This window comes from Petromyzon marinus, chromosome 80 (assembly GCF_048934315.1).
Source record: "Petromyzon marinus isolate PM22_M1 ecotype Great Lakes invasive population chromosome 80, UKy_Petmar_22M1.pri1.0, whole genome shotgun sequence".
NCBI classification, from domain to species: domain Eukaryota; kingdom Metazoa; phylum Chordata; class Hyperoartia; order Petromyzontiformes; family Petromyzontidae; genus Petromyzon; species Petromyzon marinus.
The window spans coordinates 7,371,279-7,388,550 of record NC_133746.1 but is presented as its reverse complement, the minus strand read 5'-3'; the positions used below and the strand labels follow the sequence as shown (position 1 = coordinate 7,388,550).

Here is a 17,272-nt window from a genome sequence, read left to right as displayed (position 1 = left end):
TTCCAATCACTCCGACCCAGGTGCCAGCATCATGACCCACTCAGGCATTAAAGTCACCCAACAGGATCACTCCATACCGAGGGGCCTCTTTAGCTAGCACCTGTGACAGGAGGTCAGAGAAGGCATCTGACTCATCGGCCTTGCCTGCAACCCTCCACGGATGTTCGTCTTCGGTGGGGGCATAAGTAACCATGAGCACCACTCCTGGCCTCTAGTTGATGGGAAGGCGATCACAAAGTAGCCTGGGGCTTACAGCTCCCCACACATCACCGCCACACTCCAACGCCCCTTTCATTCTTTTCGTCAGAAGAAGAGCCACTCCCTGTTGTTTGGCAGTCTCCTGCCCCGAGTAGATCACTGTCCACGTCTCATGGTGACTGGAGCCAGAGCCAGTCCACCGGACCTCCTGAATAAACCCCCCATTTGCCGGATAGACACACGCGCACACGCACACACAGACATGCATGTACACACACACACGCTACCTGCCATGCCGAGACAGAAACTTAACCATGATGCACTGCAGACCTCAGAAGAAGACGTCCGAATCTGTCTGAGGGAACTAATTGTAAGAGCATTTTCAGTCCTCTTGTCCCTGAGCTTCTATTCAAGCCAAAACCCCAGGCCACCGACTTTAATCAGAGGTCCGTAAACTCTTTCTGTCCTCCCATCCCCATGGCGATCATAGCTGCGGGCCGGACTACGGCCGCGTGGTGACGCCCAGCGACGCGGACAAGGCGCTGGCGGAGGTGCCGTGCGACTTCCTGCGTGGCGCCCAGTCGCCCTTCGCCCCGTGCTTCATGTCGGTGCCGCCCGGGCCGTACTTCACCAAATGCGTGTTCGACCTGGCCGTGGTGGGCGTGAACACGGCGCTGCGCTGCTCGCACCTCCAGGGATACTTCGACACGTGCCTGACGCACGGAGTGGTGCTTGCGGAGTGGAGGGCGGCCGCCAACTGCTGTAAGCGAGGGGAATTTCTCCACGCTCTCGACGAAAAATCAAAGCTACCAAACCCCCATTTTTGGTTTGGCCTAGTATAGTCCCAGTAGTTTTATCAAAACTGCGTGTGTGTCTCTCCGTGTTTGTGTGCGTGCACAGCGCTGGCGTGCCCAGCTCACAGCGCGTACAGCATGTGCGCCCCACTCTGCCCATCGTCGTGTGGCCTACCCGCAGCCGCGTGCCCGCGGAGCCACAGTTGCGCTGAGGGCTGCGTGTGTGACGCCGGCTTCTTCCTGCAGGGCGGCACATGCGTGGCGGCAGCGGATTGCGGGTGCACATACGACGGCGTTTACAGAGACGTGAGCTCAAGGCGAACACTGTCACACTAAGATAAACACTCACACTATCACTCCCCCTAAAACTCACCATAACACTCACCTTACCACTACACCCTACATCATCGCAAGTACGGTCTTAAAACCGACACTGCATGTATGACGGAGTTTTCAGAGACGTGAGCTCAACACCAAAACAACAGAAACAACCACTATTTGCCGGGGTGACGTCACCACGGCACCTTTGCCAGGCTAAGTGCACTTTGAGGCCACGTGAAGTGTCGAATGCCCACTGGCAGGAGGTCACAGGACAGACCCAGGTGCCATGAGTTAACTGACAGATTACTGGCCGATGCACCACCTGTGTCTCCTATTGTGACTACTTGCTGTGTTTTAGCCACCTGGCGCTCTGCTCATTGTTGTGCCCTCTGTCGTTGCTGGAGGGTGACTTCCTCCAACTGCCCAGTAGCATTCTTCACGAGCCTCCTCCACAGAGGCCGATCTTGACACAGCGAGTACCAGTCATCGGCAAGTCCACTCGGCTCCACATCCAATTGTACCATATCACTCCATCTCTTTTCTAGCCCATGCTGCGTTCGTTTAGACCCCTCTATCCGGTGGAACAAAATATGTTTCGGCATGCAGTGGCTGGGCATGTGGGCTCCATGACACAGCCAATGCAGCCTTGCCTGCGGGAGGAGCTCAACGATGGGATATTGTCCAGATCTTTCAACATCTGTGAGCTCCTCACAAATCCAGCCTGGTTAACCCATCCAGTGGTCCAGACTATTATTATGATGTCATATTGGGCAGTCTGCACAGAAATGCCAACCTCCTTCAGCATTTCACTTGGGAGAGCATCTCTACCCGGCGCTTTTCCTTGTCTTAGACTCTGAATCGCCTTCCATACTTCCTGAATAGATGGTATTTCAGCCATTCGCTCCATAACATTGCTCACATCCGCCACAGCATTCCCGTCTGGCACCACCGAGGAGGTAGGGGGTTGTTTTTGCCGTACACCAACACGGGCACACTGATATAAACACCGAGCCTCTCACTTACCCTACATCACGACAAGCGGGGTCCTAACACCAACACCATATGGTGGTGGGAGTCTTCAGGTCTAAGCAGGGTGGCGTCTACAGAGATGTGAGTGCAACAACACTCACACTACTAACTTTAAACCAGCACTGACACCACCGCCATCACAATGTAAGCTCAATACTCACACTATGTCTCTATATGTATATACAGCACTACAAGCAACCCCATGAAACTTAACACCACCCCCAGCATGATGCGAGCCCTGTGTGTGTGCGTTTGTGCATGTGTCATGCGATTTCAGGTGGCCGAGTCGTGGTACACCCACGACTGCTCGCGCCGCTTCACGTGCCGCTCCCAAGGGGTGGTCGTGGAGGAGGCGGGCGGGTGCCACGGGGGACAGGCGTGCTTCCTCAAGGAGGGCCGCTTTGGCTGCCACCCAGGTACCCACCCACCTCCACCTCCACCACCCCCCTCTTCTGCCAGGGCTACCCACGCAGGGGAATCTTCACTCATAACCCCTTTTCCGCTGGCACAACTGAGCCGAGCCAACGGAAGGGTATCTCACGGTGTGGATTGTTGTATTTACCGTGCGGAGTCGGAACCAAAGTGGGATTGGCTGGTTTCAACAAAAGATCTGAATGCGGCTCGGGGCCAAGCAGGGCCAGGAGTGGGGTTAATTATGCATTCGTTATGTGTTACGTCAGATTTTAGGAAGCCACCAGAGCTATGCACATTTAAATTTATATTGAGAACTTACTTATTAAGAACTTCTTTTTGTGCGTTGGTTTGTCCTGCCTCCACACCTCCGATCAGTGCGAAATACGTTCAACGTACCGACATATGGACAGTACACCATGAGGATACAGCATCACCATGTCACATATCTGCGTCCGCGCTCATTCACCGCGTGTGTGACGTTAGTCAGTACGCAGTGAGGATGCGGTATCACTTCATCAGCTACATGCGCCCGCGCTCGTTCACCGCGTGTGAGTTCAAAAGCACGGCTCAGTTTCTGCAGTGCAAACACTTCCCGGTTCCTCCTCCCTCCTCCTTCTCCCCCCGTAGCGGAGGTGGAGTTTTCGTGTGAGGGAGAGCGCATGTCCGCGCGAGTCCCGCGTGTGCTGGTGCTGAACTACACGGCGAGTGACACGCGGCTTAATGACCCCACGCCGCCCGGCTGCTCCCTCGTCGACGACGGAGACTTCATCACCTTCGACATCGGCATCGCCGACTGCGGCGCCGTCATTCAGGTGATGCATGCTAGGCATCAATGGCGTCCCCCCCTGACCGATCGAATGTCGACGGATCAACTGAGAGAGTGACCGATGAATAAATTAATTAAGTCATCGGCCGTGTAATCCATCAAGGAATGAATCTTTCGACTGAATGATTAACCGATTGACTGACTGATCAATTTACTGATCAAACAACCAACAAGTCCATCAACTGACCAATTGGCCGACTCAATAATCCAAAAAATAAATCCACCGACAAATTGTTGGATTGGAGTAACCACGAGAGATGGACACTTCCTGGGGATGCCTTATGTGATTTGTCGAGAATTTATCTCCCTCACCTGGTATGCAGCAGATCGTGGGTTCGATCCCGACCCTGATGCCTGTTGCATATTTGGAGTTTGCGTTTCTCTTCTCTCCCTGTGGTCGCGAGGATTTTTCTCCGGGTATTCCTCCCTTCTTTTCCCCTCTGCATTTAGAATCAACGTCACCACACGTTCAGAGTATTTAGCTGCTGCTGTACGTGATGATGATGATGACGAGCCACTTTGTTGAGTTGCTACCGTTTGTGATAGCCAGGGTCGCTTCTGAAAAAAGAGCTACATAGTAACTCAGTGGTGGGGCCTTACTTGGTAACAATACAAAATAGTTTAGTTTTAGTTTAGTCTATGGGTGTCTATGTGTATCTATGCATCTCTATAGGTTTAGAGTACTTGACTGCCACGTGACAAGCCACTTGGTTGAGCTGCTACCATTTGTGATAGCCAGGGTCGCTTCTGAAAAAGAAGCTAAAATCTTGGCGGGCTTTACCTGGTAGAATAAAAAAATAGTTAACAGTTATGTTAAACCAGTGGTGCACGGATCATGGCCGACGATGGCAGCGTTGATGTGTGTCTGTCTCTCTCCCCGTTGGCTTCCCTCCCCTCCCTGTACAGGAATCGAACTCGTCGATGATTTTCTCCCAGACGCTGACGCTCAAGGAAAACGAAGAAGGCCAAGTGATCACGCGCAACTTCAACGACATCGAGCTCCTCATCACGTACGTGCAGGCCTGTGCTGTGCGAAATATATGAATAGGTGCCCACTAAGTGCACTTGCCACGTACGGCCCGTGTCGGCTGTATTGCGCTACAAAACCAGCGACCCGAGTTCGATTCCCGCTATCGGCCAACACTGGTGACGATTATCTGAAACGGTCCTGGGCCCTCCCCTAGGTCGACTCAGCCTCAAATAAGTACTTGGTGCAGTGTGTAAACATTACCACAGGGGAGACAAAGGCGGCTGGGCGTGGTGCTGACCACCCACCCCCTCGTGTGCCATCCCAGCCTTCATAGGCGCTACAAGCTAATAGCACTTGCCCTAACAGTCTCTTGTTGGGGTTGTTTGTCTTTTGTGCGTGTATGGGTTGAGGAGCGGTAGTATAGTGGTTAGTGCACTGAGCAACGAACCCGGCGGTCCAGGTTTGATTCCTGCTCGAGACTTACATCAGTGGTAAATATCCTGGGCCACCCCTAGGTCGACTTAGCCATAACTTAGTACCCGGTGCAGTGTGCAAACATCAGTAGCGGGGATACAAAGGCGACCGGGTGTGGTCCTTGCCACACCACCCCCTTGTGTGCGGTGCCAGCTTTCATCGGTGCTTCTACTCGCTACTAACAGCACTTGCCCCGACAGTCTGTTAGAGGCTACACGGGTGGATCTTTGTCTTTGTGCATTGGTGTACGCGGCTGGCCGTGTGCATAGAAAGGGTTGCTGCGATGCTACGATGTATCATACACCTCGCTGATCTCGTCAAGGAGCATAAACCATCATCACGCGCACTCCGGTTATCCTTGCAACAGCAGCGGTGGCTTTTGTCTGGCCATCGAACAAAGACGGTGCTCACCGCATCGTCGCGTGGCGCTTTAAGATGTGCTGCTGTTTCTCTGGCCGTCCGGAACGCTCTTCCTTCCTATATTAAGAAGCTACTAGAAACTGTGATGCACTTTTAAATCATCATAATTATATAGATTTGACAAACTCATTTCTTTATAACTGCTGCTTGCCGTTGTTGTTGCGTTAGTTTGCTGTCTTCCCCACCCCCCCCCACCTCCAATTAGCCGCGGTCGGGCCACGCACAGTGCGGACGAAGTTAAAGGCGCACAAACCAAACACATACGTCGCGTTGCGCAGCAAGCACAGACGTCGCATCTCTCTCCATTTGCCCTCAGCTGTGTGTACGACAAGCGCAAGAAGCTGGCCGTCAGCTTCACTCCGGACACGAGCAGCATCTTCATCACGGAGAAGGGGCTCGGGGACTTCGTCTTCACCATCGACCTCTTCACCACGGACGCCTTCGCGCTCGCCTACAGGCAGGGATCTTCACCGCTCACCATAATCGGGGGGAGCGGGGTGGGGTGGGTGGGGTGGGCAGCCACGGTGGCTAGGAGATGTTAACTACCTCGCCCGGTGTACAGGAGGCCTTTGGTTCGATCCCGACCCTGACGATGCCTGCTGCTGTTATCTATGTGGAGTCTGCTTCTCTCTCTCTCTCTCTTCCCCTAACTCTCTCTCCCGATTCCCACTGTGGCTAGGAGATGTTAACTCCCTCGCCCGGTATACAGGAGGCCGTGGGTTCGATCCCGACCCTGACGAGGACTGCTGCTGTACATTTGCTGGTCATGTATATTTGGTGGTCATGTTAATTTTTCTCCTGGTCATCCGGGTTTTTCCCTCCACATATAGAATCAACATCACCACACGTTTAGAGTATTTGCCTGCTGCTATAACTTTCCACGCGATGATGATGATGATGAGCCGCCACTTCGTTGAGCCGCTGTCATTTGTGATGGCCAGGGTCGCTTCTGTAAAAGTGTGTAACTCAGTGGTGGGCCTTACCTGTTAAAGTAAAAAACTGTTTAATAGTTTTATAGATGATAATGCCTTCCCCACTGGTAGACTCGAGTAGAGGTGGCATGGGATGAGCCTCTTGATGCAGGTGATATGGATGTCGCGTGTTTTAAAAACAATTCCCTGAACGTACTGTAAATTCTTGACTGTTCCCGACTACCATCACACACACTTGCATGTATGTGCAGTCCGTTCTCCTATAACGCCGCGTGTGGTTTTAAAAACGCGAATTGGATGACAGAACATGATGTATGTATGGTAGGGGGACCACGTTTTTCATAAAACCGATGCGAATTGGATGTATCGCGCGATTGAGCGTCAGAGCTACGTCGCAGCACGAGTAGGAAGAAGCGACCGTATGTATGGCTGCCTCCGTGTAGGCTCGTCGTCGCACGAGGCATCGGGATGCTGCTGGATGCTTCTAGACGTGACTGGACCATGCGCCTCGGTCTTTGCTAGGGGCCTGCGTTGTGCAACACGCCGCACGTTACCGTGGACAGTGCTTTAACCCCCACGTTGGACTCCTTCCACGACTATACGCGGCCAACCAGAGGTCCTATGGTGCCACGGGCAAACCCTGTCTGAAGTGAGTCTCCTCCCCACGCCCCCTCCCCCCCTCCCCCGCCATGTCTACAGGAGGAACGACTTCCCTGTGCACTACAAGAAGAACCAGGAGGTTTACCTGCAGCTCGCCGTCAAGTCCACACTGAGTATCACCCTCTTCGCAGAGAACTGCTACGCGACACCGAGCGGTGACCCCCGCGACTCCATCCGATATGACCTCCTCAAGGACGGGTGAGCAGGAGGGGGGGGGGCGTTGATCTTAGCGGGGGAGTGTGCGAGGCTCCGCCGGGACACATGGTGGTGAGCTTCTGGTGGTGATGGAAATGCCGACGTTGCTATATGCAGGGGCTCCTCTACTTACGAACATTCGACTTGCAAAATTTCAGAGATAGGAACAAACCTGTCCTGTATGTCTAGTTGCCAGTTAGGACCGAGAGTCGTAAGTTCAACCGCCGCACAATACCTGGCAGCGGTGTCATCTACATCTGCAGAACATGAAGAACCAGTGTCATATACATTGGTAGAACATGAAGAACCAGTGTCATCTACATCTGCAGAACGTGAAGAAACCAGTGTCGTCAACATCTGCAGAACGAGAAGAAACCACTGTCATATACATTGGTAGAACATGAAGAACCAGTGTCATATACATATGCAGAAAATGAAAAAAACAGTGGCATCTACATCTGCAGAACATGAAGAACCAGTGTCATATACATTGGTAGAACATGAAGAACCAGTGTCATCTACATATGCAGAAAATGAAAAAAACAGTGGCATCTACATCTGCAGAACGTGAAGAACCAGTGGCATCTACATCTGCAGGACATGAAGAACCAATGGCATCTACATCTGCAGAACGTGAAGAACCAGTGACATTTACATCTGCAGAACATGAAGAATGAGTGGCATCTACATCTGCAGAACGTGAACAACCAGTGGCATCTACATCAGCAGGACATGAAAAACCAGTGCCATCTATATATGCAGAACATAAAAAACCAGTGCCATCTACATCTAGAGACGTGAAGAACCAGTGGCATCTACATCTACAGAACGTGAATAACCAGTGGCATTTACATCTACAAAAGTGAAGAACCAGTGGCATTTGCATCTACAAAACGTGAATAACCAGTGGCATATACATCTACAAAACGCGAATAACCAGTGGCATCTACATCAGCAGGACATGAAGAACCAGTGGTATCTACATCTACGGAACGTGAAGAACCAGTGGCATCTACATCTACAGAACGTGAAGAACCAGTGGCATCTACATCTGCAGAACGTGAAGAACCAGTGGCATCTACATCTACAGAACGTGAAGAACTAGTTGCATCTACATCTGCAGAACGTGAAGAACCAGTGGCATCTACATCTACAGAACGTGAAGAACTAGTGGTATCTACATCTGCAGAACGTGAAGAACCAGTGGCATCTACATCTGTAGAACGTGAAGAACCAGTGGCATCTACATCTACAGAACGTGAAGAACTAGTGGCATCTACATCTGCAGAACGTGAAGAACCAGTCACATCTATAGAATGTGAAAACCAGTGGCATCTACATCTACAAAACGTGCAGAACCAGTGGCATCTACATCTGCAGAACGTGAAGAACCAGTGGTATACACATCTACAGAATGTGAAGAACCAGTGGCATCTACATCTGCGGAACATGAAGAACAAGTGGCATCTACATCTCCAGAACGTGAAGAACCAGTAGCATCTACATCTACAGAACGTGAAGAACTAGTGGCATCTACATCTGCAGAATGTGAAGAACCAGTGGCATCTACATCTGCAGAACGTTAAGAACCAGTCCCATCTATATAACGTGAAGAACCAGTGGCATCTACATCTGCAGAACGTGAAGAACTAGTGGCATCTACATCTGCATAACGTGAAGAACCAGTGGCATCAACATCTGCAGAACGCGAAGAACCAGTGGCATCTACATCTACAGAACGTGAAGAACTAGTGGCATCTACATCTGCAGAACGTGAAGAACCAATCGCATATATAGAACGTGAGAACCAGTGGCATCTACACCTGCAGAACGTGAAGAACCAGTGGCATCTACATCTGCAGAACATGAAGAACCAGTGACATCTACATCAGCAGGACATGATGAACAGTGGCATCTACATCTGCAGAACGTGAAGAACCAGTGACATATACATCTGCAGAACATGAAGAACCAGTGGCATCTACATCTACAGAACGCGAATAACCAGTGGCATCTACATCTACAAAACGTGAAGAACCAGTGGCATCTACATCTGCAGAACGTGAAAAACCAGTGGCATCTACATCTGCAGAACGTGAAGCACCAGTGGCATCTACATCTGCAGAACGTGAAGAACCAGTGGCATCTACATCTACAGAACGTGAAGAACCAGTTGCATCTACATCTGCAGAACGTGAAGAACCAGTGGCATCTACATCTGCAGAACGTGAAGAACCAGTGACATCTACATCTGTAGAACATGAAGAACCAGTGGCATCTACATCTACAGAACGCGAATAACCAGTGGCATCTACATCTACAAAACGTGAAGAACCAGTGGCATCTACATCTGCAGAACGTGAAGAACCAGTGACATCTACATCTGCAGAACGTGAAGAACCAGTGGCATCTACATCTACAGAACGTGAACAATCAGTTGTATCTACATCTGCAGAACATGAAGAACCAGTGACATCTACATCTGCAGAACGTGAAGTACCAGTGGCATCTACATCTACAGTACGTGAAGAACCAGTGGCATCTACATCTAGAGGAGTTTTTACAACTTTTAAAACCATTCCCCCATGTTCAGTGTACATGCCGTACAACGCTTTTGGAATCGACAGGAGTAAAGTTGGACTTACGAACAAATCGACTTAAGATCCTGTGGATACAAGAAAGCCCACATGGTTGAGCTGCTATGATTTGCGAGGGCCAAGTCGCTTCTGAAAAATAAGCTACATATCTTCGTGGGGCTTTACCTGGCAAGAAGAAAAAAAAGTTAGTTTAGTTTTATTCGCATATATATTTGTTAAAGTGACGTTTTTACCTTTTCTATACCTTGTGCTTCCGTCATGTTTGTGAGTATTGTTGTTGTTTGCTGTTATTGTGGCCACGTTCTGACCCCGTGGCCCCCCTCTACTGGACATCTGTGAAAAAAGGAGCTTCACAGCTCATCGGATTCGTCCTGCTGCAGTCTAAATAAATATTCCGATTCTGATGTAGACGCAACGAGCGGTCCGCACTGTCGTCATCTGAAGGCCACATCTATGGGGGGGGGGGGGGGGGGGGTGGAGCGCTCACGTGCCACTCAGGCCTATGCTCAGCACCTGGCTTCGTCTTAGCAACTCGCCGCACAAAATGCTGATGATGCTGATGCTGGTAATGATACTGACACTGCTGATGATGCTGATTTGATTGATGATATTGATGATACTAACGTTGCTGATGATGCTGATGTGACTGATGATGGTGATGATACTGATGAAGGTGATGCTGATGCTGGTGATGATACTGACGCTACTAATGATGCTGATGTGACTGATGATGATATTGATGATGGTGATGATACTAACGCTGCTGCTGATGATGCTGATGTGACCCGATGTTGGTGATGATACTGATGATGGTGATGATGGTAATGTTGATGATGGTGATGATACTGATGATGCTACTGATGATGGTGATGCTACTGATGATGGTGATGTTAATGCTGATAATTGTGATGCTGCTGATGATACTGATGATGGCGATGCTGATTATACTGATGATGATGATGACAGTGATGATGGAGATGTTGATGAAGGTGACGCTACTGATTTCTGTCCCGCTGGCAGCTGCCCCACTGACCCCACATGGAGGAGCTTCAGCAGCTTCCTGAAGAAGAATCAGTTCAGCTTCACGGCGTTCAACTTTATCGGCAACTTCCACCAGGTCTGCCCGCCCAGACACGGCCATTACGATCCATCCGAGACAGGAGGTCAGACACACAGACCCAGGGCTCGAACTTAGCTGCTCAGAGGTTGCTGGCTCATTGCCCCAGGCAGGGCCATTGCGATCCATCCGAGATAGGAGGTCAGCCGCTCACACCCAGGGCTCGAACTTAGCTGCTCAGAAGTTTCCCTTGACGGGTTCATATTGAGCCACCCGAGAGAGAATGAGGCTACTTGAAAAGTGACAATGGTGTAGCCTGCCCATCTGGCCTGTCTCTCGCTCTCTCTCCTGCCCTAATCGTGATGAGATAACAGGCTGGCTGATAGGAGAGCATTGTGGGGGGGGGGGGGGTGGACAGCCGATCGCGTTGGGTTGCGTTGTGTTGCCGGTTCCCCCCACTCCGTATCGCGCGGCTGGGTTGAGATGGCTGGAGAGACTTCACGAAGTGGGAATATGAAGAGCGGCGGGGAGGGGGGGAGGGCATGGGATGGAGAGTTGACTTTTAAAATCTGTTCTTTCGGGGGGGCGGGGGGGGCATTGGAGTCTCTGTTAGTTGTTTCGGGAGGATTTCTCCACAAACTCTGGCTGTCCGCCTGATGATGTTGACATGATATAGGAATTTTTTTGCGGGGTTAGATGGCGTAAATATAACCGTGCCGTTAAATCCACCACCACCCGAAACAGCCAATTGGTAAGGTTTTGTCATGTAAACAAAACGCCAATTAGTTACTAGTCCAGCACACCGGTGTGTTTGAGAGCAAATCCACAACATTTACAATCTGAGTACGACGGGGAGAGAGAGAGAGAGAAAGACGAAGACTCCAAATATACAGCAGCAAGCATTTTCAAGGGGTCGAACCCACGAACCTCTTGTATACCAGGCAAAGTAGTTAACATCTCGCCATGGGGAGAGTGAAAGACGCAGACTCTACATACACAACAGGCATCGTCGGGGTCAGAATAAATCCCATGACCTCCTGCATACCAGTCGAGGGAATTAACATCTCCGAGCCACTATGGGCGTGCACGGTGGCTGAAAGATGTTATATCCCTCGTTGGCCCTCAAAGTGGCTCGGAGATGTTATCTCTCTCGTGTGCACCCACGGTGGTTAGGAGGTGTTAATTCTCTCATGGGCGCCCACTGGCTAGGAGATGTTAATTATATCATAGGCGCTGACAGTGGCTAGGAGATGTTATCGAGGAGATTTACGAATGCTTAGTTACATTTCTGTGTTTGTCTCTCCTCGGCCGGCAGGTGTTTGTCCACTGCGACGTGATCGTGTGCAAGGTGGGAGAGCCCAACACGCGGTGCCAGCAGGGCTGCCTGCCCGCCGGGGGGGGCTCGGCGAGGCGCAGGAGGAGCGCGGAGGAGGGCGTGGTGCAGTCGGAGGTTCACACCGTCTCACGAGGGCCACTGGTCTACGGGGAATCGGCGGAGCGATCGACCGGAGGAGGTAACCCACCACCACCTTCCCCGCACAGACACGCAACAAACTAAACTATCTCAACATCTTAGCATACGTTTACGAAGCGCCTCAAGCGAGGCGCTGTACGGTGAACTAACTCTACAACTAACTCTACAAGATCGGTTCGCGAGATGAAACGAGATGAGTGGATCGGATGTGTGTGTGTGTAAAATGAGGTGGTGGTGGTGGGGAGTGGTGGTGTAGTGGTTAGTGCTACGCTGCACTACGAACCTGGCGACCCGAGTTCGATTCCCACTCGTGGCCAACACCGGTGACGATCATCTGAACCGGTCCTGGGCCTCCCCTAGGTGGACTCAGCCTCAAATGAGCACATGGTGCGGTGTGTAAACATTGTCACTGGGGAGACAAAGGCGGCCAGACGCGCTGTTGGCCACCCACCCCCTCGTGTGCCACAGTGCCCGCCTTCGTAGGTGCTTCTACTCGCTAACAGCACTCGCCCAAACAGTCTGTTAAGGCTACACGGGGGATGGATCTTTGTCTTTGGTGGTGATGAAGCGTGGAATAAACGTAGATGGGAATGAGATGGTGGATTTGACAGTGGACGACCACGGGGAGTCGGGGGGACAGGAAAGGCGGCGTTCGTGCGAGTCAGGGAGGACAACAAGGGGAGAATGATGGGTGGGGCAAGAGAGAATACAACTATAAACTCCATAACAGAGGGTTGTGTGGGTTAGATCGCGTCAATATGAATGTGTCGTTAAACCTGCCACCACCACCCGACAAAGCCAATTTAATCTGGGTTTGTCACGTAAACAAAACGTGGCCAATTCGTTACTAGTACAGCACTCACCGGTCGTGTGTTGGAGAGTAAACCCACTACTACATCTACAATTCGAGTATTGGTCGCGAAAGCCTATCGGTTAAACAAAACTACAAACTATTTTGTTACCAGGTGTGAGGCCCCCACCACTGAGCTACGATGTAGCTCTTTTTCCAGAAGCGAACTGGCTATCACAAATGACAGCAGCTCAACCAAGTGGATTATCATCATCATCATCATCACGCGAAAATGTATAGTAACAGCCAAATAGTCTGAACGCGTGACGTTGATTCTAAATGTGGAGGGGACAACCGGAGGACCCGGAGACAAATCCACGCGACCACGGGGAGAGAAAGAGAGAGGCACGCAAACTCCAAATATACAGCAGGCATTGGGGTTGGGCTCAAACCCACGACCTCCCGCGTGGGTACGGGGTCTCCCCAAAGCTCTCCAGCGTGCAGCAGTTTTCGTAGAAAAAATAATCTCACGAACAAACGATCTGATGAGTCGCCAAAAAACGAGGCATAACCAACGATTACTCTTTCAATTGAGAGCAAACGCTCATGATCGACCGATCGATAATGACGACACTTTCCTGGCTCCCGCCCAGCAGAAGACTCACTGAGTGGATGATAGCAGAGCCGCAACCAATGAACATCAATCAAACTCTGCCCACTGAGTGGATGATAGCAGAGCCATAGTCAAAGCAACATCAATCAAACTCTGCCTACTGAGTGGATGATAGCAGAGCCACAGCCAATCAACATCAATAAAACTCTGTTCACTGAGTGACTGACAGTAGAGCCACAGCCAATCAACATCAATCAAACTCTGCTACCCACTGTTGTAAAGATGTGGCAACGATTGTACTGTAGAGGCAATCACGTGGATTTCGGATTAACTGGAGAAACATATCTCTACGCTTTAAGCACCGTGTGACTTGGAGCAAACATTTCAAAAAATTGCAACGTGTAACAGTAATTTATTATTAATTTGAGCTGAAGGGAAAATCATTGGGTTATTTATTCACCTCAAAATCTTAGTGCGCGCGCGGTTCATCTGTGAATCTGATAAACCGCGCCGCGGATGCATCGAGAGTCTACCGCACTCCTAGCACTGAATTGTACCTTCAAGTCTTGGGCAAGCCATTTTATCGCAAAGGGGTTGCCCCAAAACTTGTGCCCAGTTTTGAAGAGTTACATCCCTCACAGCAACCACAAATCGATGCAGAATTGTATTCCTTAAAAAGGTGACTTTCTTAAACCAAGGCCCCCCCACCCCCCTGTACATTAATGATTATCCTCTACATAGAGCATTAACAACAGCTAATTTGGGCCCTTCTTACTCAAATAAATTAATGCATCTATTAAAATGTGAAAATCACACATTTAAATTAGTCTACAACCGTACATTGACTTAAAGCTTTCGTGACTGCAGGAGTTCATATTCTTGGGTTTTTCGGTAAAGTCACGTAAACATTTTTTTTTTTACAAAAAACTACAATATACACTTGTTTCGTTCTACGTGACTTTACCGAAAGACCCAAAGAATATGAACTGTACATTTTGAAACACTAATTTCTATCTCAAAATGAACAGGTTCACGTTTTAAGTTCCGTTTTAAAACGACGGAGTGTCAGGCCTCATCTGACAAGGAAAGGGAATTCCACAGTACGGAGGGAGCCGCCTGAGCAAAGTCACGGGCCCCAGATCTTCGCAGTCGCACCCTGCGGATGTTTACCGATTCCCCTCATCGGCCGATCTCAGCGGTCGGCAGGGGGGCGTTTCGGTCACGTGGGGCTTCATAGAGACCGAGCTGGACGTGTGCACGAGAAAGCGCTTTACAGCTCATCGGATTCCTCCCGCGGTATAACGTAACGATTCTGAGATGCGCCGTCACACTGGACCCGGCTACGTTTCAGGCATATCAGATCAACTTGACAATTAGGTTATCTCACGCCCCCCCCCCCCCCATTCGTCACAGACGGATGGACCCGGAAGAAGGATGGGGAGAGTGAATGCATTCGCTCTTTCAACATCAGTGGGAGGAGCGTTGACAGGGAATGTCTGTTGTCAGGGCGGCGCTCGCACCGCTTCGGATTCGCGTGGGCAAAACCGCGACGGGGCGACATCGTGATGCCGTGCCTCATTCCTTTCTCCTCCCACCTCTGCCCCACTCTTCCGGTTTCTCTCCTCCCAACCCCACAGTGAACCTGAGCCAGCTGCTCACCCCGCTGGCCGTGGTGTTTGCGGCTCTCTTCGTGGGCGGCTCCCTGATCCACCACCGCAGGCGGCGAGGGCACGGCGGCGGGTACAGCCGCCTGCCGCTCGAAGTCTCCGAGTGACCCCGGGGGGCAAGGGGAGTGGTGGAGTCGAGGCAAGCGAGGAAGAATGGATGGGAAGGAGGTGTTTAATGTTAGTCCATGAGCCGAGATCGTATAATATTCCTTCCAAAGTCGCGTAACATGATTGGTTCAACTTTCTTTACGTGGCTACACAATACCCATGCAGTAGAACTCTCGATTTTCCGCGCTGATGACTGGGAGGACGGCCACGGATAATAAAAAATTTGCTTATAAAAAAATATGAACATTTTCTGCCGACCTCTCTGTCAACACCCACTAAGACAATTAAGTTTGTTAATGAACAAATCAAAAACGTGTGGTAAAGAATCGCCCCATCGATGATGCGCATGCTCAGTGATAACGACAATTCCCTTGTTCCCACCCAGCAGAAGACTGCCCACTGAGTTAATGATAGCGGAGCCACAGCCAATCAACGTCAATCAGACTCCACCACCGACTGTTGTAACGATATGGCAACTACTGTACTGTCGAGGCAATCACATTTGATTTCGGATGAAATGGGAGCAAACTTATTTGTTTGGTATCAACACCGCGTTATTTAGAATAAACATTTCCGAGAAGAACGTCGTATAACCGTTTTCAGATGATTAATTTGGGTCCAGGGAAAATTGAGCAGTTATAATTTCTGTCAAAATTTCAGTGTGCGCGCAGTTAATCTAAAAATCGGCAAAAACCGTACGTGGATAAATCGAGAGCCCACTGTAGTTTAAGTCAATGAGTTATCAAATAAGTGACATAATGTTTAAACACTGAGGTGGCTTTCGCGACCAATATTATCCATAACAGAGGTTTATTTGTTGGGTTAGATCGTGTAAATATAAATGTGTCGTTAAACCCGCCGCCACCACCACCCGACACAGGTTAGCGCTGCTCTATGAACTCCGTGCTTCCCGCTCACGGCCAACAACAGTGACGATTATCTGAACCGGTCCTGGGCCCTTCCCTAGGTCGACTCAGCCTCAAACGAGTACCAGGGTGTGGTGTGTAAAAATCATCGCCAAACCGGGCAGAGATAAAGGCAGCCGGGTGTGGTGCTGGCCACCCACCCCCTCGTGTGCCATTCTGGCCTACATAGGTGCACGCTAACAGCACTTGCCCCATCAGTCTGTTGCAGGCTATACGGGGGATCTTTGTCTTTGTTCGTGCGTGACCAGTTTAGTGTTACTCTAGACACCAAGGGGCACAGGTGTTTATTTGGAAAAATATATGGCAATGTAAGTTTTATAATTCAATTAATGTACCTTATTTTAAATTTGGGGTTGCGTTGGTACTTGGATTGTGTTTTTTGTTGACTAATCAATAAAATGTATCGTGTGTCGTTCAAAGTTTCGTGGCAGTCTATGTACTCCCCTAAACCCAACAATACACCCACTCTTCGTAAGTACGCTGAACTTCCATCGCGCGGTAGGCAGCCAATCACGCAAATTGAATTATGGGACCCATTTGTTCGCAAAACGAGCAAAATGTTTGCTTGGCGAGCAGAGACTGACCAATCGATACGTGGCTCAGCGGCGGTCGGGAGGTGGGGGTGGGAGCACACGTCGGCCTGCAGCTGTTTGCCGGTTCTCTCCTTTTAAGAAAAAACATTAAGAAGATGAAACCATTTTTTTTTCCCAGGTAAGGGCCCAACTGAGTTATTGTCAAAACGAGTGGAGAGAGAGAGAGAGATCTGTGGAAGATCAGTGACAAACCAACTTTTATAGAAGAGACGAC

At 50.2% G+C, this 17,272-nt stretch overlaps 1 protein-coding gene across 1 annotated transcript in view; it reads left to right on the top strand.

The window, feature by feature from the left end:
- Positions 1-16,884, top strand: part of LOC142907643 (IgGFc-binding protein-like) — a 58,425-nt gene extending 41,541 nt beyond the window's left edge. Inside the window, exons 25-34 of the mRNA XM_076057214.1 lie at positions 689-960; positions 1,099-1,298; positions 2,620-2,758; positions 3,384-3,568; positions 4,489-4,592; positions 5,763-5,903; positions 7,078-7,236; positions 10,851-10,947; positions 12,203-12,401; positions 15,402-16,884. Of these exons, the coding sequence (XP_075913329.1) occupies positions 689-960; positions 1,099-1,298; positions 2,620-2,758; positions 3,384-3,568; positions 4,489-4,592; positions 5,763-5,903; positions 7,078-7,236; positions 10,851-10,947; positions 12,203-12,401; positions 15,402-15,538 (1,633 nt within the window). The 3' untranslated portion in view covers positions 15,539-16,884. The remainder of the gene's footprint in view (positions 1-688; positions 961-1,098; positions 1,299-2,619; positions 2,759-3,383; positions 3,569-4,488; positions 4,593-5,762; positions 5,904-7,077; positions 7,237-10,850; positions 10,948-12,202; positions 12,402-15,401) is intronic.
- Positions 16,885-17,272: the final 388 nt, after the last annotated feature.